The 24,061-nt window shown below is 40.9% G+C and overlaps 1 protein-coding gene across 4 annotated transcripts in view; it reads right to left on the bottom strand.

The window, feature by feature from the left end:
• Positions 1 to 2,379: 2,379 nt before the first annotated feature.
• STXBP6 (syntaxin binding protein 6) overlaps positions 2,380 to 24,061 on the bottom strand; it is a 277,899-nt gene continuing 256,217 nt past the window's right edge. For all 4 annotated transcript variants that reach the window (XM_081230247.1, XM_081230244.1, XM_081230246.1 and 1 more), the window contains exons 5-6: positions 12,547 to 12,704; positions 2,380 to 7,135 (exon numbers count right to left, since the gene is read on the bottom strand). In XM_081230247.1, coding sequence (XP_081086373.1) covers positions 7,112 to 7,135; positions 12,547 to 12,704 — 182 coding nt within the window. In that variant the 3' untranslated portion in view covers positions 2,380 to 7,111. The remainder of the gene's footprint in view (positions 7,136 to 12,546; positions 12,705 to 24,061) is intronic.

Consider the following 24,061-nt stretch of genomic DNA (forward strand, 5'->3'; position numbering starts at 1 on the left):
CATGAATTTAAGAAAAACACGTCCATTCTTCTAGCCAGCAGTATGGTCTGGCAGGCATCATCAGCCTGCAAGGTTTACTACTTTATTTTGGATCCATCACAGAGAATAGCCCAGAGCTGAGCTGACGTACATGAAGCCTTATGTGCCAGGCACAGGACTAAAGGCTTTACATTCATTATTTCATTTAATCGTTATGATAACCTGTAAAGTAGATAGCCACTCCCATTTTAAAGCTAAGAAAACAGGCACAGAGAGAGTCAGTAACTTGCCCAAGACCACCCACCTGGTAAGACTGGAGCTGGAACTCAAAGCAGGGCAGGACCACAGGGCAATGCTGCCTCCAGTAAACCACCACAAGGGGGCGTCCTGCCCATGTCCACTCCAGTTAAAGGTGTGTTTTATTTTTAGTCCCCGGGGGGTGTGGGGTGGGACACAGTTCACACATTGTTCATTCCCACAGTTTCTGTCCGAATGCTGAGGCTATTTCAGTATGGGAAAGTTTCAGACCAATGTACATGTGTCCACCAGTATCGGTCACTGTAATTCCAGGTGTAAAAAATGCAAAACTCCCTGAGGGAAGCCACTGTACTGTGAATAAAAAAGTATGTTTGATCGTAGGAACCAGATTTTCCTTGCTGGGGCAGTAAAAGAAAGGATTGGTTTTACGAAAAACTAACAGAAAGCTTCAGGTTTCAATCACTAAGTATGTAGTATTATAATTAAACAGTGCTTGGTGCACATGGTCAGAGCATATAAGAGGAGTTTTCTTCAGAAGCTGTGAATCATCCAAGCCATGTTTTAGCTCTCAGGGTAAAGCTGAGAATTCATGAGCTCATTTCCCTTCTTTCCGTGTCATCTGACAAATAATCAGAGTGGCAAAGCAATTGGGATACAGTGTCATAGGACAAAGGCTCCTATTCAATGTTGATAAGTGAAACCTGGGACTTGTAGGAATGGCGATTCCTGTCCAGCCTCTGACACGTCTAGGTATGAGTGTGTGATGGGGCCAGACCCCACTGAAACAGGCGTCCTTGAACGGGTTGAGCACTTAAAGACAGGAAAAGAATGTATGTTCTATAGGAACAGCTCCACTCTGAGAGAATCAATAGCATTTAAAATGCCTAATAGACAAAATGTGAGCACAGTGACAGTGCACCTCAGTGGTCATTTTTGAATCTCTTAGGTCTGTCCACTGGTTCCTGTGGGACTGAGGGAAACAAGGTGGCTTTGCCCAACCAGCCTACATCCTGCAGTGCCCAGTGGGACAGGCCACTGAAGCAGCCCCCCAAAGACCTGCAATGCCCAGGACCATGACTCATCAGCAGAAAGAAGAAAATGTGGCAGAAAACTTCAGGGGTGGGAGGGGTTAGGAAGTGAAAATCTGACTCAGGAAATCCTGAGGCTCCAGATGAGGCTCAAGGGAGAAAATATAATGGGGGTCAAGGCAGAAGGTTACACTATAGCAGTAATCCATCTTAAAGGCACATTATGTTAATTTCCTTGACAGCTTTAATTTGGTGGTTTAAGTCTAGTAAGCATCTGGAGAAGCCAGGTGCCCCACTGTTGAGGCCTGCTGGAGCCATATTATTTTCTTTGCAAAAGACAAGATGACTAGGGGCAACAAGAAGGCAAATTTGGGAATAAAATGTGTACATTTTCCAAAACCTCCCCAAATAACTGTGACACAGAGCTTGGATGGAGAAACTGCCCTAAGCCACTATAAACCAGCACTGTAATACAGGTAACACCTTAGGAGGGGTTAGCTTAAAGCAGAATTTAAGAAATGTCGGAAAGCAAGGCAAAGAGCGTGGAGGGGAGAACGGGAAGAGGGGGTGATGTATAAGTAGAGATCAATTTTGCATCAGACTGGCTCTGGCTCTACAAAATCATTTTATGTATATGTACTTCCTGGATTTTCAAAAAGCAAACCAAAAGGAAATCCATCTTTTGTATCATCTTGTTGAAAGACAGCCATTAGCACACTTAACGTTTACTGAAATAAAGTAAGACTTGCCTTGTGGGTGGGATGTCTTTTTCTTCCATGTCTCAGTCTTTGTATTTCTCATGCTCTGATCATGGCCCACTTGAGGCACTGTCAAATTTCACTGACCCCTGGAACTATTGTCTCCTGCCAATCTATGTCCAGCTAGGCAATAAGGGGTCACTAAGAGAATTCAGGTGAATCTAGGAGTGCAGCTCAGCTTTTTAAAAATTTTATTGGAGTATAGTTGATTCACAATGTTTTGTTAGTTTCAGATGTACAGCAAAGTGATTCAGTTATACATACACATATATTCATTATTTTTCAGATTCTTTTCTCATATAGGTTATCACAGAATACTGAGTAGAGTTCCCTGTGCTATACAGTAGGTCCTTGTTGGTTATCTATCTTATGTATAGTAGTGTATGTTCATCCCAAACTCCTGATTTATCCCTCCCCCTGCCCCCATGCTTCCCCTTTGGTAACCCTAAGTTTGTTTTCAATATCTGTAAGTCTTTTTCTGTTTTATAAATAAGTTCATTTGTATCATTTTTAAAAATTAGATTCCACATATGATATCATGTGATATTTGTCTGTCTAGGTCTAGTATGATCATCTCTAGGTCCATCCATGTTGCTGCAAATAGCACTATTTCATTCCTTTTTATGGCTGAGTAATATTCCATTGTATATGTATGTACCATATCTTCTTTATCCATTCCTCTGTCTATGGACATTTAGGTTGCTTCCATGTCTTGGCTACTGTAAATAGTGCTGCGATGAACATTAGGGTGCATGTATCTTTTCTAATGCCAGCTGTGTGTATGCATATGTGGATGTGCATACATATGTCCAGCTACCACCCAGGTTTGCCCACGCCAGGGAAAGGAGGGACACAGGATGGATATCATCAGGGAATAATATGGAAACATTTGCGCTTGTTTGAAATTTATTTCTGGTATTTTTATTCTCCCTCTTCTATCTCACCCTGCCCTCAATCTGCTTGTTTAGGCAGATGATGATTGATAAGTCAATACAGTTGACTTTTGAACAATGAAAGGGTCAGGGGTGCCCCCCCCCAAATAATCAGAAATCCGCTTATAACTTTACAGTTGGTCCTCCATATGTGTGGTTGGTTGAATCTGGATTCAGCTAACTATGGATTTCGTAGTACTGTAGTATGCATCTATTGAAAAAAACCCCACATACATGTGAACCTAGGCAGTTCAAACCCGTTATTCAAGGGACAACTATAGTTTTTTCTAAGCATGTTCTCGTTGACAGCAAGAAGGAAAGGCATTACTGATTTTAAAAATATATACATTTGTATTAATTCTCCCATAAAATTTGAGAGCTGGCTGTGGTATAATTGCTAACAAAAATTATACTGAAAGATCATCTTTGCAAGTCAGTGGGTTTATAATTAGTTCACAAGAACGGTGCCTTTAAATACCTAATTAGCTAAAGGCCAAGTCCTCATCTAGCCGAACCATCTCTCTATCCTTTTTTCTCTGGAGAGTGGAGGTGGTAGCCTTTCCCTTCCACCTGCAGTCCTCCCAGGAAATATTTCAAAGTCTGCCTGCTTCACTGTGTCTATGCCAACCTACAGAGGCTTGTTCTGCTACAGTGATCACCAAAGCCACTTCCCTTGAAAGCAAATGGCGATGCAATAAGTTGCATTTGCTTTCCCATAAAAATAAATTGACATAATTTGATCCAGTCTTCTTTCCAATTTAAAAGGACATGAAAATAGTCTGCTGAATGAGGGCACATGCAGTAATATGTACTTGAGTTGAGCACATCACTAATATCAGCAGAAAGGTAACTACTAATCAGCTTAACTGCTTTGCCCATGAGAAGAAAATAAAAAAACTTAACTCTTGCTGGATAGAAGCTCACTGTCTAAATTAAGGTTAGTTAGCTCTTTAGTCTTTTTTACATTTCAAGTTCTCCCATTAGAATGTCCGTGAAGAAATGTTATCAGAATGCTAATCCCAATTCTTAGGTCTCCTGGAGGCACACAGGGTCTTCCCATTAGCAACAAAAGTGTGACATTGCCTACCTATCTGATAGTGTTTTGAGAGATTTCCCAAATAACTGAGAGAAACAAACTTTCATCACAGAGTTCAAATATTTAGTGACAAAATTAGAGTTTGCTGTATTAGTGAATCACAGAGCAGGTGTTACTTGTCTCTGAAAGGAACAAAAATGATATTTGACATCTTAGGGAACTTCTGAAGAATTAATAACTGTACAACAGACATCAGCAATGTCACAATTCTAAAAATTAAAAGCAAAACCTATCTTTAATATCCTTTATTGAGGGCATTCTGTAAATATTTTTACATAAATGCATAACCTTTGTTAGCCACAAAAGTAGTAATTAAGACAGATTTCACTGTAATTTTAAGTCTAACACATTATTTTTTCAGAGCTTAAAAAAGTTAACTACTGATCTTGTTACATTTTACAAATACCTTCAATATGAAACATTAACCTGAATCACTACTTCCTGTACACAGGTACCTAATAGTACTAGGGAAGAATACTATAGCTACATTCCAGGAAGAAGTGAGAACACTGAGAAGTCTCTTTTCTTTACGAGTTGTCAATACAATTTAAGAAATCCTTCACTGAAATGTAGTATTTCCAAAACTCAATAGTGAGGTGCAGAAATGAAACAAAGAAATTAAATGTCTTTTAGCAAGCCACTGAATTGGTCCCAAATAATGTGAGTCGTTTTAGCAATTTTCTCTAGGTTAGATTGTATTAATATTTTGTATTGAAGCACCTTCTACAAAAGGATAGCAAAGAACCTCACGTACGTCATCACAGGGCTCGCTCCTGTGCAAGAAGTCAGGAGGTCCAGGAGGGACTGGGGTTGCTGTTTGGCCTCTTCTGTGGGCAGAGGCCTAGGTAGTAGGACTTGGACACAGGGAGGTCAAGGACATGACCACAGCCTGGAAGCAAATCAATAGAGGAAGGTAATAACAATGCAGATAGGCTTTCTTCAAATCCAGGATATTTCCAAGAAGACTTAAGTCTAAAAGGATAAGCAGAGAGTGAGGAAAGAGGGCAAGATGTGGAGTACTTATATTTATGAAGAGTAACTATCACAAGTCTACTGGAGAGGAAAAAAATCTCAAATTTCACAGTATGCTTATGACCTCACCCTCTGCTACTTTAGAAGCAGCTTCACAAACACTGTTGTTAGATACTTGGCGACAGATTGAGTTTGGCTGATTGTCAGGGCGTTTTAGATTTACCATTTCAATTATTTATAACAACTATCTATCTGAAGCTAGAATTCAATTTGGGAAGATGAATATATCTGTGTGTGCGTGCGCACACGTGCATTTTCTATACTGAGGCCTGCAAAGAAAACCTATTTGGTGTGATATTTTCAGCTTTTCTTAGAAATTGTAAATGCTTCTAATGGTACTCACCAGATAGCAAGTTCCTTGCTTCTTTAAACTTTTAAGACACCAAAAGAAAAGTACAAAACATTATAGTACACTTATATAGTTTACCCTATAAATTATACAGAGAGTTTTCTTGAACTGGATCATCTCCCTAAGAGGATTCAGAAATTTGTCTCTGGCAAATCCCATCTCCCTTTTGACACACAGTGACTAAGATCATTTTTCCCCACAATAGCCCAATTTTCTATCTCCCTGGGAATGCTTTATCAGGGGAACTTAAGCTATTTAAATCAGCATAAATAATCCCAAAGTCATCATATGCTGCTATGTAAGAGCCTGCAATACACATGGCCTCAATAGGTAGGAAGGAATAGAAAGGGGTCCTGAAGATCCAGGCAGCTTAAAAAAATCAATGCATGGCAGCGGGAGGCTGAGAATGTATCTGGGATGTACAGCTTGCCTCCTTGTTTCAGGAAGACAAAGCACAGCTTTTATATTTAGCATTTTAACCTTCTAAGAAACCAAACTCCCAGACTGAAAATCCAGGCTTGTGTTGAGTGATACAAAATCAGGAGCTGTATGAACCAACCTCATTCAGTCTGACTGCAATGTAAAGGCTTCATGACCTGTGCTGTTTTATGTCAGACCAGGCAAGTTGCAATTACCATGAAATGCAATTTGTCAAGAAACCCACACTTTAAATTAGGTTAATAGACAGCAATAACATCAAAACCTCCAGAAATCAGATACCAAGAACCAAAGGCCATTTCCCAAGGACATCATGAAGGCGTCTCTAAAAAGGCATGACTTTGTAAAAAGAGAAAAAAGATTTGAAATGTAGTATCTTTTCACATTATCCTTTACACAGACCTTTATCTGGACAAATCAATTCTTGATAAAAATCCAGGCTCTTTTCAAGACAAGCTACCGTAATTTGGGACAGTGACAAACATTCATGAATGCACAGAGGTTTTTAAATAGGCTTTTCCTGAGGTCTTTAATCTCAAATTTTTATCCTTTATACAGTAATTGTAAATAATCAGCCTGGAAACAAGTAATGGAAGAATTTAAACTGTAGCTCAGAAAGTAGATTTCTATCTGTGATTCTGATTTGTTTTTTTGAATGCTGGTGATGGCTCATGCAAAAAGTTACTACACAAAAAGCAAAATCTAAGACTGCTGTTTCCCCTGATAAATCCAATTGTTTTTTCTAATACAGATTTGTGTCTCAGGATATAGAATCTTAACCTTCAAATTAAGAGTACCTAAGAGACTGAGTGAAGCCAATCACTGCTTGACTTTTATTTCCAACCAGGAACAATAACATCTGATGTCACCACATTAAAATGTCTTCCTGCTTAATATCAGGGAAAAAATACAGTCTAGACCTAGCTCAATATATCATTTGGTCAGAATTTCATATTCAAACAACCAAAAAAAAAAGAGAAAGCCTTAGAAAACACATACAGACACACGCATACACACAGTGGGAAAAAAATAAAGCTGATGCTTGCAGCATTTCTTAGCAAGATTATTAGGGAAATGTATAAACACAACACCTTTTCTCTCATATTAACATCTGAAAAGGAAAAATAACCTAAATGTCCACATTTTGGGGAAAAAAGAAGCAAGCGGAGGTCCAGAATTCTTGTAAAAACTGCTGAACAAACTTCGTTTTCTCTTAAGAGGTCACCGGGAGAGGCAGTTTCTCAACATTTGTGCTTCATGGCAAGCTAAGGAGAGAAAGGGACATAAGTAAGATGTTATCAGCAGTGGGGAGAGTTCCTTTGCTGCTCCTTCCCCACATCCGCGATGAGAGGCAACACCAAGATTCTTCTTGCTGTGGCAGATCACCATTACAGTTCACAGTGGCACTTAGTAAATGTGCAGCATGTCCCTAAACAGTCCACTGAGCACTGCATTTGTTACTCGTCCTTACAGTGTTGTTGTTGGTGTATGTGTCCAGGTCAGGGAGGGTGCTACGTGATGTTCCTTCATGCCACTGAAGGAGCAAATGGAAGAGCCAGAGTAGAGGCAGAATGAGTGACCTACCCTAGAAACAAAGGCCTCTGGGCTCCCAGGTTACTAGTTATCCAGGAAGACCAACACTCTCCAAATGTATTTACTAACATCTCGTAAGGTATTAAAAATCACCAACTGTAGAGAAACAAACAAGCTGCAATAATCCACGTAATATCCTGGACATTCAACCAGGTCCAAAGCACTTGACAATTAGACTGTTTTACCAACCAGGACTGAACAATAGACCAAATTCAGACTTTGACTTACTGCTCCCACTGGTATTTGAAAAATGTGGTTTATTGAAATGTTGGATCTTTATAAATGGGAACACCAAATACCGCTGTATCATTCAATAGCTTCCCAAGCCCAGCTGGAGCCCATGATAATATATTTAAGGAAATGTATGCAGGTACAAAACATAAAATTAATCTGACATTGCCTTCCTTAGCCAGATCCCTTCCAAGGAACCCATATACTGAGGTGAAGCAGAAGGCAGGCTTGAGGCTGAATTGTGATCCCTCATGTGTCTAAGAGTCTGATATTAGGAATTAATCCCTGAGACTGGGGCTGGAGTTACTGGGAGTAGTCGTGTCGCTAAATTAATCTCTACTTGGGCACCGTCAGCTGGAAGAGCTCCAGGTGCCTGTACCTGGTGAAGCCAGCCTAAGTGAAGACCCCCCCAGGGACCTTTTGCAGTGCTGATGCCAACAGCCAGTCAACTGTCAGATGGTGTTTGTGAAGCCCTGAGTGTGTCCAGGCTGCTGTGCTAAGTGCTGTGGGTTTTTGCCAAGAAGGCTAACTCCTGAACTCCAAGAGTTTACAGTCCAGGAAACATGGTGGGTGGAAATGGCAGAGCCGGGGCTCTCTCTCAGATCCGCCACACTCTGAGCCCCTCCACTGTATGGCCTCCACTTCTTGCTCCGTCTCTAGTTTTAATGCATTATTTAGCAATGTGGACCATTCAAATCAACACAGGGCTGTTAAGTGTTGTGCATCATAAATACCAACCATAAATATTTGATCAGTGCTGCTGTCCTGTTATGCACTCAGCCGTTAACCTTCAGCTAATGGGCTGTGCCAATTTACCCACAGTCATTAATCCTCAGCAGTGATCCTGTTGCTTCTCACACCAGACCCTGGTTGCCTCTCCAGTGCAGCTGGGACTGGCGCTAAGGGGAGCCCCAGCCGGGCGGGGACGTGCCAGTTCAGCTTTGCAGAAGTACAGCTGGATTGGACATTTTGCCATTTGAGGTATTTTTGCGTAAAGGCGCATCATTTCCACGCTACCTCGTTTTGTTTTGTTTTTTCTTTAACTTCCTGGGAGTTAGAAGCTTTAGAATATGGAAGGCGCGCTGCTGTTGCTTCCCTGCTACAAATCTGCTGTATGACCTTGAGCTCTAAGTCACAATTGCTCTGTACCTCAGTTTCCTCATGTCTATAACTATCATCTCCAACTCAAATGCTTATGGATTAATGTAGATGTCAGAGTTCCTACAGAAGAGAAGTTAAAAACTTCCTTTTGCTCTATTTTTGTTTTCTTAATGTTTCATGGAACGCTTTCTCTTTCAAAGCTGTGTAAATGACTCCATCTAAATAATAACAACAATAATAGAAAAACCAACAATAATAGAAAAAGTTGTTACTCATACAGGGGGTATTTTTTAAGAGGCCTGGACTCTTGAGGTCCCTTCTAGCTCAGACCCACAGGGAGGAGATGACCGTGGTAGGGACAGAGGCAGCCATTCCCTGCCCGTGAGGGAAACGCCGCTCACCACTCCCTCCCCTACAAACGTGCGCTTGTGCAAAAACAGGGCAGATCACTGTTCTTTTCTGTGGGAAATAAACAGCATCTGAGGGTGCCTAGGTGTGGGTATCCCTCTCGCCTGCTGACTCACCAGCCAAGGCAGGCGTCAAAGCACTGCACACACTGCACTGTTGCACTTTCTGAAGCAGAGGAGAGTGAGCAGGCCTGCTCTGTGGCTGAGCTGGACTTCCCTAAGGTCTGAGACTGTACCAAGCTCATAGTTCAGGAAGGAACCACGCTTCCCAAGCCAGGCTGAACAGAGCTGGGGGAGAAGGGGTGCAGACACATTTCCACTGGCTCTGCAGGAGCCAAGCGCCCACTTGTCTTGATGGCAGGCTCCCACAAAGGTGATCCATTCACTAATGTACCTGGGTCACTGTAGGAGTCCTGGGAAAATCGAGATAGCCTCTTCTGTTGCAATCCGGAAGGTGTGCCCTACTCTCCAGCTGAGGTGGCATGCTCTTGTTCAACCAGGGAGCCCAGAGGAACTGTCACCCAGCACTGCCTTTCTCTGTCAGGGCTCTAACAAGTGCACTGTGTCTCGACGTCTAAACACAGCCCACTCTTTATGAGTCAACAGAGGCATGTTTGGGGAGGCAGTGGTGGAAGGCCTGGGTTCCCTCTCTGAACTCTCTCCTCACCAGTAGGCATGGCAGGGGCTCAGCCAGTGAAATGACATCTTCCCAGACAGCCTACACTAGTGGGACAAATCAGGAGTCCTGGTCCCTGGGAAAATAGCCACCCCTTATCTCAAGAGGTCAACCTCTTCCTGAGGAATCCTGCCCATGCTGGTGATTCATAAGCACACATCCCAGACTTGCAGTTTTAGAAAACTGCAAGTCTGGTTATTATTGTGTCTCTCTCCCACTCCCTCAAACACACTAAGAGACACTAGCAACCCCTCCCCACCACCCTTACGCCACCCACAGGAGAGGAGAAGCCAAAGTAAGTGGAGACTGCCCCCTGCCGCGTCCATCTCTAAGGAAATAGGTAACTGGCTGGCACCAGTCCTCCCAGTGGTCAAAGCCAGAGACCCCTGTGCCTTTGGTGGCCTAATCAGTTTCTGTTCTGACAGGTCCTGTTTGCAAGGGCTGCTCTGTGTTTAGAAAGTGTCAGCATTCAGCAGGAGGCCCTCCCACCCCCCTTTGGAGGGCACAAAATCTTCACCACCAGTCCCCCCCACCCCTGTGCTGGGATCCTCAGTCACATTTCTCCAACCCTCTACAGTGCTCATCATGTGATGGATTGGAGCAGGCTCAACAGAAACCATTTTTATGGAAACAGTTATAACTAATATTAACTGAGGTTTATATGCACCAAGTATTGTGCTAACCAATTTATAGGTTTGAGTGCATTCAATTCTCTCAACACCCTAAGAGGAAGGTACTATTATTAGTTAAGCCCTATTTTACTGATGAGGAAACTGGGGCTTAGAGAAATTAAGCCCCTGCCCAAGGTCATGCAGTTGCTAAATCAAACACAAGATGTTAACTACCATACCATACAGTCTTCCCAACTACCTAGCAAACTTGGCCACAGTATCAGGGAAACAGCGTGACCAGGGCCAAGAATTCTGGCCATCTGGTTAGGTTATCCAACCCCAGTGTTTGTATGACCTCCTCTGAGGCGGACAGTGACATGGATGACCTCCAGGTATTGTCTACTCCGCCTTAGGAAGAATGATTTCACAGACTTCCCTGGTAACCTGGTTCATGGCCTAATCATTAACCTGAACTCTTAGTTTAGCAGAACGTTATCAGTGCACCACTGAGTGCTCTCTTCTGTATAACAAGACACGAAAGAGAATTGCTGCAATATCGCCCTTCCCAGACCTGAAGACAATTAAAAAATAATTCCTGTAGTCTTCTCTTCTCCAAATCAACACTTTCAATGTTCCCCCAGACTTCCACTGCCCACCCCCCTTTTAAATCACTACAGTTGCTGTTGCTATAAATGAGGTTGGGTAGGAATTCTAACATCTCCACTCCATCATTATTTCTATATCACAAAGGCTGCAGAAGGGATGAGGGGAGCCACAATTCTGAGCTTGCTCCCTCTGTGACAACCGCAGCAAGACAGGCTCTGGCCCCCAGCAGGGCTGCCTGCATTTTCAGCCAGGTTTGAACTCCAAATGGGCCCCTAAGGCAGCAGTACAGTAAGACACTGTCATGATAGGGAATTGATGACACAACGAGACAGGCCTGTGCAAAGGGGATGCAGGAAGGGCAGGCTAGATGCATCCACTCAGATCTGGATCTGCAGTCGGGCCTGGGCTTAAGCCTCGGGAAGGGGCCAGCCTGGCTGAGCTGGAGAGATTTTTCCCGTTGCTTTTCAGGTTGTCCATTCTTGTTTCCCCAGGAAAAGCGGGGTTTTCTTTTGAAGCGAATTAATTTTTTCCCCAAAGGTCACCTGTAAAGCCTATCTTGAAAGGCCAGATCATGAGTCTGACATGCCAACAATTATCAGCCCAAGTTTTTTCTGGAAACCTAAATTCAAATCACTAGCCAGAAAGGAGCTGCCCTTTGATCCAAAGTACAAGAACAGTAATAAATCCTCTTTTATCACCTGACCAACAGGGCTTCTCTTTCCTTTGGTTTGTGACTGCCTTAGATAGCTGGCTGCCAATAAAAACTCCCCCTTCCCCTTCTGAAAGGCACATTTTCAGTGCATGTGTGAATGTGCATGTGTACACCTGAGGCATGTGGAAAACACCATTCTCTGGACCCAGAGGCAGGTGGGAATTTTGCAGGCAGCTCTGCACTAGTCAGGTCAACCTTAGAGGTCCAAGGCCCCTCCACAGGGGAAACTAGCCCTGAGGTGCCCTGGGACTAGAATTTGCTTTTTATATAGTAAAGAGATAAGAACACAGGATGCGAGGCTCATGACCAGAAAAGGACAGCATGGAAAAGTAAGCACAAGAGCCCACAGTCCTCTTTCAAGCACTGGCTAACAGAGGAGGGATATTCTTACACCTGTCCTACCCCCACCCCCATCCTGTTCCCTGAAACTTGAGCCTTAAACTTCTGGGTAGGAAGTAAAGATGGTCCACATTTCCCAAAGATACGGGGTCAGAGACAGGGATGAAGACAGCAGAAACGAGATAACCAAAGAAACAGGTCCAAGAAGAAATCTTCCCAACTCTGGTACTTACTAAGTAGCAGAAGGAAACTGTATACAGGGGCCAAAAAAAAAAAAAAAAAAAAAAAAAAAGGCTTGACTTTGTGCCTCCCACCTGGGAAACATACCGAAATAAAGTTCTGGGCACCAAAGCTCCCTGACAACCCAGAGATAAGCCCTCGGCCACGCTGCGGGACCCACCTTGTGTGCAGTTTCTGCAAACTGCTGGGCGCTGTTCTTCATATCTTCCGTCTTCTCCTCTGCGCGGCCTAAGCGCTCCCCGCGCTCGTTCAAGGCCTGGCTCGCTTTCTGCACTGCACTGGTCACGCTGTCGGCTGCTGAATGGAGGATGCTGTTTCCTGAAAGGGGACAGGAAGAACATCAGAAGCTGGCTCGGCTGACCTACAGTGACACCCCCGCCCAGGGTGAGCACCCCGAAAAAGCAAGGTGGGTCAGACTCTGGAAAGGCCTTGAGTGTCTAGGAAACAAGTCGACTTTTCTTCTGACTTGGTCTGACTGACTCACTTTTAGGAAGAATACCCACTGACTGTAGGACCTGGGCAAGTGCTGAAGGCTTCTTTCGCAGCCCCATCGCTGATAGCACTCATTTCCATTCTACCGGCATTCTGTTTGGTGAGGCTCAGAAGAGCGGGGTCCATCTGAATTTAGGACTTGCCTTGCAAAGGTAGATGGAAACTCTAACAAGTCCATAGAGTTAGGCAAGTTCAGTGAGACATAACTGGATCATATGAGCATTTCCTCTTGACCTGGGGTTTAGATGGATAACCACAGGAAAATTGGGAGTACAGAACTTCTCCAGATATGATGTTCTGTATTCCTTTCAACCGTTCCCTTCCATTTTACCCCCTTCACCCCTACATGCATAGCCCCACATCAGAAGCTATCGATCAGTCTCAAAGTTCAGAGGAGGTATGTCAGTTCCCAACCTTGAATCCCGAGCCATGGCCTGGTTGGTTGGTCCTCTTTGCCTCTGATCTCGGGTACATGAAATATGGGGCCTCAGCACTGTACTTAGCCAGCAGGTAAAAAACAGTGACAGAAACCTGTCCCAGAAGGAACTTAGCACTCCCAGATTCATGAATGAGGATACTGAGAAAGTTGAAAACCATCACATTTCAAATGGTTATGCATCCCTGACATCCCAGGACTGGAAAAGAGAATTCAACAGTGATGAAGTGGCAGATGCATAACCCATGGAGACCTAGAAACTACAACCAAAGGAGATTTATAGCTGTATTTTGTTAATGCTGAGTGGAAGATGGTTAAATGGCATTTTATATAATAGCTTTATGTCTTTGAATAAGTTTTTATTACATCATTTAACTTTGTACCTGGGATGGATACATCTAGCCACAGACAGCTTTTAATAGAAACGTAATTTCCACTGGTCTCAGCTGCAAAGGCTTCCTCATTTCTCCTCTGTGGGAACAGTCTGTGGTTTGTGGAAAAGGATCTCAGGCAAAGAAAGTGCCTGCCCCAGAGGAAGCGCTTTGTAAATGGTTTTCCACTTTTCTTCTTTAGGGGTGGATTTCAAGGGCTTCCACTCTGCACTAGGGGAGGAGAATGGAGTTAGCTTACTATTACTCAGCTGCATCAACCACTGCTGGAGCCAGGCAGGATAAGTCAGCACAGATTAACAGAGGAGATGTGGCTCTGGAGAAACTGGCTGACTGCAAGGGTTGGAATGGAAGGTCTGTCTAGGTCTTCAGAACAGATTTAGGAGGAGAAATCTGGGTTCCCATCTGCTTTCATATCATGGTTATGATTATAGCCTATCACCACTGCTTCATATTTGAATAGCATTTTGCAATCATAAAGCATCTTTACAAATATTGTCTCATTTGATTGTCACAGAAATCCTACTGAGAAGACTGAGACTAGGTGAGGTTCAGGGCTTCCACAAGATCATGTCACTAGGGAAGTGACATAGCTAGCACTGGAACCTGGTTTCCCAATGCCTTTTCCTTATTCTGTACCTTCCTCTCTGCAGGTGTGGCGTTGGTCATGGAAAGCCATCACTATGTGAGAACACCAGCATAGATAGGTTTTGATAGGTTATTTCCCAAGGTAATGCCTGTTTCTGTCCTAAAGAAACCTATTCCTCTTGGTAAATGAAGAGTTATTGCCTAAGCTGCATTGCAAGCCAGGTGCTCCCAAGAAGGAACAGGCCAATGGGAAAAAAGAAGAAGACAGTGAAGGGACTGACGGTGCCGAGGAGTTGGGGGAGGGCACAAGAAAACCTCCCCTTCCTGCTTCCTTCCACACGCCCACAGCGTAGCCGCCAGAGGCTAGAGAAAAGATGGGGCAGGGTACCTTCAACCCCACAGCCAGGAACAGCTGCATTAAGCCAAAGGGATTTTAGAATTAGTTATCATAAAATCAAGAGGGTATATAACCAGGATGGGTTTTCTCCCCATCGGAACTGACCCTCATGGTGCCCTCAAAGTGAGACACATCTGTGTTTCTAGAATGAATCTGCTTTGTGTGAGCCATACTGTTTTCCTGTCATGACTTTCTTAATCTTGTACAGACGTCAGATCAACACTGAACCCAGTTTTATATGATACTGTTTAACCAGGAGTTGTTATAACTAAAAGAGAACCAAATGCTGTCTTCATTATTCAGTGATGACACTGCTGACCACTATCAATAAAAAATCCACCTCCAGTTATTTTTCAGCCATGAGGATGGATTTGAACAAATCTCATCACCTCAGTTGAAATGTCCTCCCCTGGTTTCAATTCTACCTGTATTTCAGGCTCAGTGAAGTCCCATCGCCTTTATCAAGGTTCAGGTCAATTACATTCTCCTCTCAGCTTTGTAAGAACTGTCTATATCCTTCTTGGGTGATTGATCAGGTACAGTCATGGGCAACTCTTCTACCTCATTTCTTCACCCATAGATGCAATGACTTCCCAGCTGGATTATATATTCCCCGAGGGCACCCTTTCACTCTGCTGACCATTCCCGAAATCTTGAATCTTCCTACTCTAGATTCGGGTCTCCTGCTTGCTTGCTCTATTCTCTCTGCTATCTTGCAAATGCTGTAATTCCAGGGTTCTGTCCTTGGCCCTCTTCTCTTTCTCATTCTGCAGACTCTCCCTAGGACAATTCTACTCAGCTCATGGCTTCAATGACCAAATTTTTGCTTTTTTCTAGGTTGTGCTGCTGAGGCTCCAGACCCATGTTTTCTTACTGGGCAACTTCAGGTGAGTCACCCAAAGTCATCTTGAATTCGGTATGTCTACACCTGACCCCATTATTACACCTGCTTTTCCTTTGGTGTCCCCTGCTCAGTCAATAACTCCACTATCTGCCCAGCTTGCTCCTCAATTCAGAAATCTGGGAGTCCAGTCCAGATTCCTCCCTTACTTTTACCACATACAACTACAAGTCACCTGCTATCCAGCTCTCTACTCTCTGGCCTCTTTGCCAGCTTCATTATCTCTGTATTGATCCAGTCCCTCTTCCCTTCAGAGATATAGCAATAGCCTTTTGTTGTTAGGTGTCCCCACACCTTTTCTGGTTCATCTTCCACACATTTCTATAGTACACTTTTAGAAAGGCAAATTTGTTACCATCTTCTCACTGCTTCCAAGAAAAAACTGAGACCTCTGCCCTGCCTCACTCTCAGCTCATCTTAGAACCTCATCCATTTTTCCTCTCCCTAGCGACCTCCAATCCCACGCCTTGCCAAATTACCTAACTTTTCGCAGAAGTGTCATGTCTCTTTTACCGGTATGCTTTTGTGCTTGCTGCTACCTCTGTGTGAACTCTGAGTCTCACCTTAGCCTTCCCACTTACTCCTATGTCCTTCAGTACACTTCAGACCCCTTTCCTAGGAAAGAGTGTCATGTCTAGCCCACCCTAAACCATTGCTGCCCCCAACATACACATTATCTTGTGTCTATCTCAAATGGTGCATTTATCATAATGCATGTAATTGCTGGGTATCTAGTGTGAGCTCCTTGAAGGCAGGGGCTGGGCCTTTCTCACTTTTGTATTTGCAATCCCTGGCACATAGGAGAGACTCAATAAATGTTGGTTGGCTTAGAGGCAGGAAGAATATATCATCCTTCTAATGATTTCTCCATGGCTTAGCAGAGGGTTGGACACATGACTGATGCTGTTACATGATCTAACTAGGTCTTCAAATTCTAAACTTGCCAAATGACTAAGGGTTTAGTCTGTGTCTAATGAAGCCAGCTATCTCACCCAGAGATTGTGCCAGGAATTCAATGAATTAAGTCAACAACAAAATTCAAAAAGGGGAATGCTTTTGCTATAGCGAAAGCGAAGAGGAAGTTGGTAAAAAATCTGTGGTTACCAGCCTTAAAATAAACAACTGCAAGGTATAAAAATAACAGAAGTTAAATAGCTTTTAAATCCAATGCAAGAATAGCAGTTGCCTGACCACTTACTATGTTCTAGGCACTTACTGAAATCTGCTCCTCACAACAGCCTTATGCGATGGCACATCACTGATCCAATTTTTACCAATGGGAGCACCAACAGAGAGAGAGAGAGGGCTAGCAGTGCACCAAGGATCCCACAGTAAGTGAAGAGCAGAGCTAGGTTTTGAACTCAGGAAGCCCAGCTCCAGAGCCAGTTCTCTTACTCACTGTTATATTGGCTCTCCATGGGAATTTTCTTGTATTTGAGATTGATAGTCTGCATTAACTGTATGGAATGAAGGCTTCAGTGTAGCAGTTCCCAAAGCATTTCTTAAAGCCATAATACAAAAGAAAACATCTTGTCATTATTACAAGCTAAAACAACTTACTATAGAAAATTCAGAATACATATTACTATAAAAAGGCAATAAAATCGTGTAGTATTCAATTGCTTAGAGATAACCACATTTACATTTATGGTACATTTTATTCTAGTAATTTTTCTATGTTTTTCTAAAACATGGTTGCGGCTATACTATACATATTTAGTATTGTATCCTATTGTGGGTACTTTCCCATGCCATGGAAAATTCTTTGAAAATACTGTTTATAATGGCTACATAACACTGTGGTAATTTATTCAATTATTTCCCTTTTCAATATTGGGTGCGTGTCCAAAAGCGTCCATCCTTCCTTCCTTCCGTGCACACCATTATATTTCAACTTCTGTATACACTGCAGTGTGCTCACCACCAAAAGCTTAGTTTCCATCTGTCACCATACAGTTGACCCCCTTTTTATCTATTTCATCCTCCTCCGACCCCCTTCCTCTCTGGTAACCACTACTCTGTTCTTTGTACCTACGTGTCTGTTTTCCTTTTGTTTGGCTTGTTCATTTTTTTAAAAATTAATTTTAACTTAAAAAATATTCCACATATGAGTGAAATCGTACTGTATTTGTATTTCTCTTTCTGATTTATTTCACTTAGCATAATACCCTCAAAGTCCATCCGTGTTGTCACAAATGGCAAGATTTCATTTTTTTATGGCTGAGTTCCACTGTCTATACACACACACACACACACACACCCCATATCTTCTTTATCCATTCATCCATCAGTAGGCTTTTAGGTTGTTTCCATATCTTGGCTTTTTATAAATAATGCTGCAGTGAACACAGGGGTGCATATACCTTTTTGAATTAGTGTTTTCATATTCTTCAGATAAATACCCAGAAATGGAACAGCTGGATCATATGGTAGTTTAGTCTTAATTTTTTGAGGACTCTCCATATTGTTTTTCATAGTGGCTGTACCAATTTACATTCCCAAAAACAGTGCTGAGGGTTTCCCTTTCTCCACACCCTCTCTAACACCTTTTTGAAAATAACCATTCTAATGGGCATGAGGTAATATCTCATTGTGATTTTAATTTAAATTTCCCTAATAACCAGTAGAATTAAGAAAACAGTTCCATTTACCATTGCAACAAAAAGAATACCTAGGAATAAATTTAACAAAGGAGGTAGAAGATCTACACACTGACAACTGTAAGACACTGTTGAAAGAAACTGAGGACACAAAGACATGTAAAGATATTCCATACTCATGGACTGGAAGAATTAACACTGTTAAAAATATCCATTACCTAAAGAAATTTACAGGTTAAATGCAATCCCAATGACATTTTTAACAGAACTAGCACAAAAAATCCTAAAATTTATATGGAACCACAAAAGACCCCAGATGGTCAAAGCAATCCTGACAACAAAGAACAAAGCTGGAGGTATCACACTCCCTGATTTAAAATTATACCGCAAAGTTATATTTAATCAAAAGAGTATGGTACTGGCGGAAAAACAGACATACAGATCACTGGAAATGAACTGAGAGCCGAGAAACAAATCCACACACACATGAAAAATTAATCTACAATAAGGGAGCGAAGAACATGCAACAGAGAAAAGATTGTCTCTGCAGTAAATGGTGCTGGGAAAACTAGACAGCCACGTGCAAAAGAATGAAACTAGACCACTATATTATACCATACACAAAAATCAACTCAAAATGGATTAAACACTTGAATGTAAGACCTGAAAGCATAAAAGTCCTAGAAGAGAACATAGGCAGTATGCTCTTTAACTTTGGTCTTACCAGTATCTTTCTGGATATGTCTCCCCAGGCAAGGGAAACAGAAGCAAAATTAAACAAATGGGATTACATCAAACTAAAACGCTTCTGCACATTAAAGGAAACCATCAAAAAAAAAAAAGACAACTTACTGAATAGAGCAAGGTATTTGCAAATCATATATCTGATAAGGGATTAATAAAGAAAATACATAAAGAACTCATACAACTTAATAACAATAAAAAACAAAAATTTAAAAATGGGCAGAGGATCTGAATAGGCATTTTTCCAAAGAAGACATACAGATGGCCGACAGACACATGAAAAGATGTTCAGCATCACTAATTATTAGGAAAGTTCTGTTTTTAAAATGAGGCTGCAGTTACTTTCTTGCATTTACACGCACACACACACAATCTTTGTCCATATCTCTGATAATTCCTCGAGATTAAACTGCTGGTTCAAAGGACATACACATTTTTGAGGCTCTTGGTGCATGCTGAAAATTGCTTCCCTGAAAGACTCATTCAATATTCAGAACTATTCATTTGAGTGCATGCTATGTGCCAAGCACTGTTACGTTGACAAACTGGCAGAATGACTTTGAAGGAGTGATTTAAATTCTCTGATCTTTAGTTTCCTCATCTGTAACTCCACCTCATGTGGTTGTTGTAGAAGTTAAGATGAAGATGTATGTATACAAAGTGCCTACAGGTGCTCAGTGAATGTCTATCCCTCTACCACCCTAAGACCACATCTGCTCTCTAGGAACTTTGGAAAAACTGCACAATCCCACGCAATTCCTTTGCATGTTTCCTCTTTTATCTTGGGGCTAAGTGTCTTGAGGCTCTCAGGAGACACTTAGATCTGTGTATACTTGCTGTGTGCACCTCAGAGAGAGCTGAACACATGCTCATTAAGTCAAGGCATGCTTTGTAAAGAAGGATGCTTAACTCAAAAGTTGGGGCCCATCATATTGTGCTGAGTTAAATCTGGAAATAAAACAGTCTCCTGAGGCAGATAGAACAGTAATTCTCTCTAAGTAGGCAGGAAGCATATTAATACCCAAATTTATTCAAACAGTCTGAGAAGAGGCTGTCAACCACTGCAAATAATGTCAACTACTTTTTGAATTACAGTCTCTGAGAATAGAGCAGAGACCAGTCTTACTTCATTGATGTTGCATTCACATTGGTTCTGCTCAATATGTGCTTTAAAAAAAATATTATGCTGGCATATTTTACATTAAGTGATTGAGAAGACTTTACTGAGAGAGCAATTTGAGATAAAGCTATAACGTTGTATTCAGTCACTGTTTGAAAACAATGAAAATAAATTTAAATGTATAGGAAAATGAGGGGAAAACAATAAGGTATATTGAAAAGTGACAATGGAAGAGAAAGAAGAGGAGGATATTTTTTTAAAGCCCACAGACCACACCAAGAAATATAAACATAATTTCTTTATATCATCCTAGACTTCAGGTTGTATCTTGGTAATCAAAATTCCTAATTCTATAGCTAGTAAAGAGTCAATTTAAATAGAATTTTCAGCAGGTATTTTCTATATTAAACACACATGTAGACATATGAAGTGCAAAATACTCATCATGTTTGGAAAAAAAGCAGGAAAATCATCTAAAAAATAAATGATTGATAAACCTATGGCAGTCTATACTTGGAGTTGAGTAAATATGGTCATCTCAGGGCACTCTCTTTTTTTCAGGGCACTCTTTTAAAACTGAAATCTGGTAGTAGTTTTGCATGGACTATTTGTAGTCTATAATCAATTTAACCACTTAGGAATAACTGTACAATAAAGCCCCATTTATCCAAACTAATTTAAAGGAAAACCAATTATGAAAAAAACTGGATTTGGGTTTTAGTACAATAAACTTAAAAAATTGGCAGGGAGATCTTTTTTTCTATTTACCTTTCCTTTTTTTAAAAAAAATTCAAACAGAAAGTCACAAAAATTATAATCATCCTCATCAGTTCACTCAGTCCCATGTAATTAATTTGTTTTTTTATCTTGATCTTTTGTTAGCACTTTTATTAATTCATCAGTTTCTCATTAGAGTTCTGAAAATGCTTATTCATTCAGTTCAGCAGTATAGTCAGTTACCAGACACCTGTACTTGTCAGCGTCTTTTGCATGAATTCCTTGAAGACCAAACCCTTTTATAGGAACATTTTTGCAAAAGCATCAGAGTATACCCAGAACTCTCTGTAAATGACAAAAGACTTAAAAATGACCATGGTTAAAGATTTGATGAAAGTTCATAATAATGCAATTGACAAGGAAATTTAGTTATTTCTGAGATATACATTTTAAAGTAATAACTAGAATTATGACTTATAACATTATACCAGAACATATAAGATTTTTAGAAATTTCATGTAATGTCTGAAACATTTATATTAACATATTTCCATACAAATAATCCAAAGAAAGTTTAGTATTAGTTGTTGGGTTTTTTGTTTTGTTTTTTTATACTGCAGGTTCTTATTAGTCATCAATTTTATACACATCAGTGTATACATGTCAATCCCAATCGCCCAATTCAGCACACCACCATCCCCACCCCACCGCGTTTTCCCCCCTTGGTGTCCATACGTTTGTCCTCCACATCTGTGTCTCAACTTCTGCCCTGCAAATCGGTTCATCTGTACCATTTTTCTAGGTTCCACATACATGCGTTAATATACGATATTTGTTTTTCTCTTTCTGACTTACTTTACTCTGTATGACAGTCTCTAGATCCATCCACGTATCAACAAATGACTCAATTTCATTCCTTTTTATGGCTAAGTAATATTCCATTGTATATATGTACCACAACTTCTTAATCCATTTGTCTGTCGATTAGGTTGCTTCCATGACCTGGCTATTGTAAATAGTGCTGCAATGAACATTGGGGTGCATGTGTCTTTTTGACTTATGGTTTTCTCTGGGTATATGCCCAGTAGTGGGATTGCTGGATCATATGGTAATTCTATTCTTAGTTTTTTAAGGAACCTCCATACTGTTCTCCATAGTGGCTGTATCAATTTCCATTCCCACCAACAGTGCAAGAGGGTTCCCTTTTCTCCACACCCTCTCCAGCATTTGTTGTTTGTACATTTTCTGATGATGCCCATTCTGACTGCTGTGAGGTGATACTTCATTGTAGTTTTGATTTGCATTTCTCTAATAATTAGTGATGTTGAGCAGCTTTTCATGTGCTTCTTGCCCATCTGTATGTCTTCTTTGGAGAAATGTCTATTTAGGTCTTCTGCCCATTTTTGGATTGGGTTGTTTGTTTCTTTAATACTGAGCTGCAGTAGCTGTTTATATATTATGGAGATTAATCCTTTGTCCGTTGATTCATTTGCAAATATTTTCTTCCATTCTGAGGGTTGTCTTTTGGTCTTGTTTATAGTTTCCTTTGCTGTGCAAAAGCTTTGAAGTTTCATTAGGTCCCATTTGTTTATTTTTGTTTTTATTTCTTTTACTCTAGGAGGTGGATCAAAAAAGATCTTGCTGTGATTTATGTCAAAGAGTGTTCTTCCTATGTTTTCCTCTAAGAGTTTTATAGTGTCCGGGCTTACATTTAGGTCTCAAATCCATTTTGAGTTTATTTTTGTGTATGGTGTTAGGGAGTCTTCTAATTTCATTCTTTTACATGTAGCTGTCCAGTATTCCCAGCACCACTTATTGAAGAGCCTGTCTTTACTCCATTGTATATCTTTGCCTCCTTTGACCATAGGTGCATGGGTTTATCTCTGGGCTTTCTATCTTGTTCCATTGATCTGTTTCTGTTTTTGTGTTTTTGTGTATCATATTGTCTTCATTACTGTAGCTTTGCAGTATATTCTGAAGTCAGGGAGTCTGATTCCTCCAGCTCCATTTTTTCCCTCAAGACTTCTTTGGCTATTTGGGGTCTTTTGTGTCTCCATACAAATTTTAAGATGTTTTGTTCTAGTTCTGTAAAAAAATGCCATTGGTAATTTGTTAGGGATTGCATTGAATCTGTAGATTGCTTTGGGTAGTATAGTCATTTTCACAATATTGATTCTTCCAATCCAAGAACATGGTATATCTCTCCATCTGTTGGTATCATCTTTAATTTCTTTCATCAGTGTCTTATAGTCTTCTGCATACAGGTGTTTTGTCTCCCTAGGTAGGTTTATTCCTAGGTATTTTATTCTTTTTGTTGCAATGGTAAATGGGAGTGTTTCCATAATTTCACTTTCAGATTTTTCATCATTAGTGAATAGGAATGCAAGAGATTTCTGTGCATTAATTTTGTATCCTGCAACGTTACCAAATTCATTGATTAGCTCTAGTAGTTTTCTGGTGGCATTTTTAGTATCCTCTGTGATTTCTCTTGAGATTTTTCTTGTTTCTTGAGGTAGGCTTGTATAGCTATAAACTTCCCTCTTAGAACTGCTTTTGCTGCATCCCATAGGTTTTGGATCATTGTGTTTTCATTGTCATTTGTCTCTACGTATTTTTTGATTTCCTCTTTGATTTCTTCAGTGATCTCTTGGTTATTTAGTAATGTATTGTTTAGCCTCCATGTGTTTGTGTTTTTTACATTTTTTCCCCTGTAATTCATTTCTAATCTCATAGCATTGTGGTCAGAAAAGATGCTTGATATGATTTCAATTTTCTTAAATTTACTGAGGCTTGATTTGTAACCCAAGATGTGATCTATCCTGGATAACGTTCTGTGCGCACTTGAGAAGAAAGTGTAATCTGTTTTGAGATGGAATATCCTATAAATATCAATTAAATCTATCTGGTCTATTGTGTCATTTAAGCTTTCGTTTCCTTATTTATTTTCATTTTGGATAATCTGTCCATTGGTGTAAGTGAGGTGTTAAAGTCCCCCACTATTATTGTGTTACTGTTGATTTCCTCTTTTATAGCTGTTAGCAGTTGCCTTATGTATTGAGGTGCTCCTATGTTGGGTGCATATTTATTTATAATTGTTATATCTTCTTCTTGGATTGATCCCTTGATCATTATGTAGTGTCCTTCCTTGTCTCTTGTAACATTCTTTATTTTAAAGTCTATTTTATCTGATATGAGTATAGCTTCTCCAGCTTTCTTTTGATCTCCATTTGCATGGAATATCTTTTTCCATCCCCTCACTTTCAGTCTGTATGTGTCCCTAGGTCTGAAGTG

Source organism: Mesoplodon bidens, assembly GCF_964165515.1.
Source record: "Mesoplodon bidens genome assembly, chromosome: 3".
In the NCBI taxonomy this organism is placed as follows: domain Eukaryota; kingdom Metazoa; phylum Chordata; class Mammalia; order Artiodactyla; family Ziphiidae; genus Mesoplodon; species Mesoplodon bidens.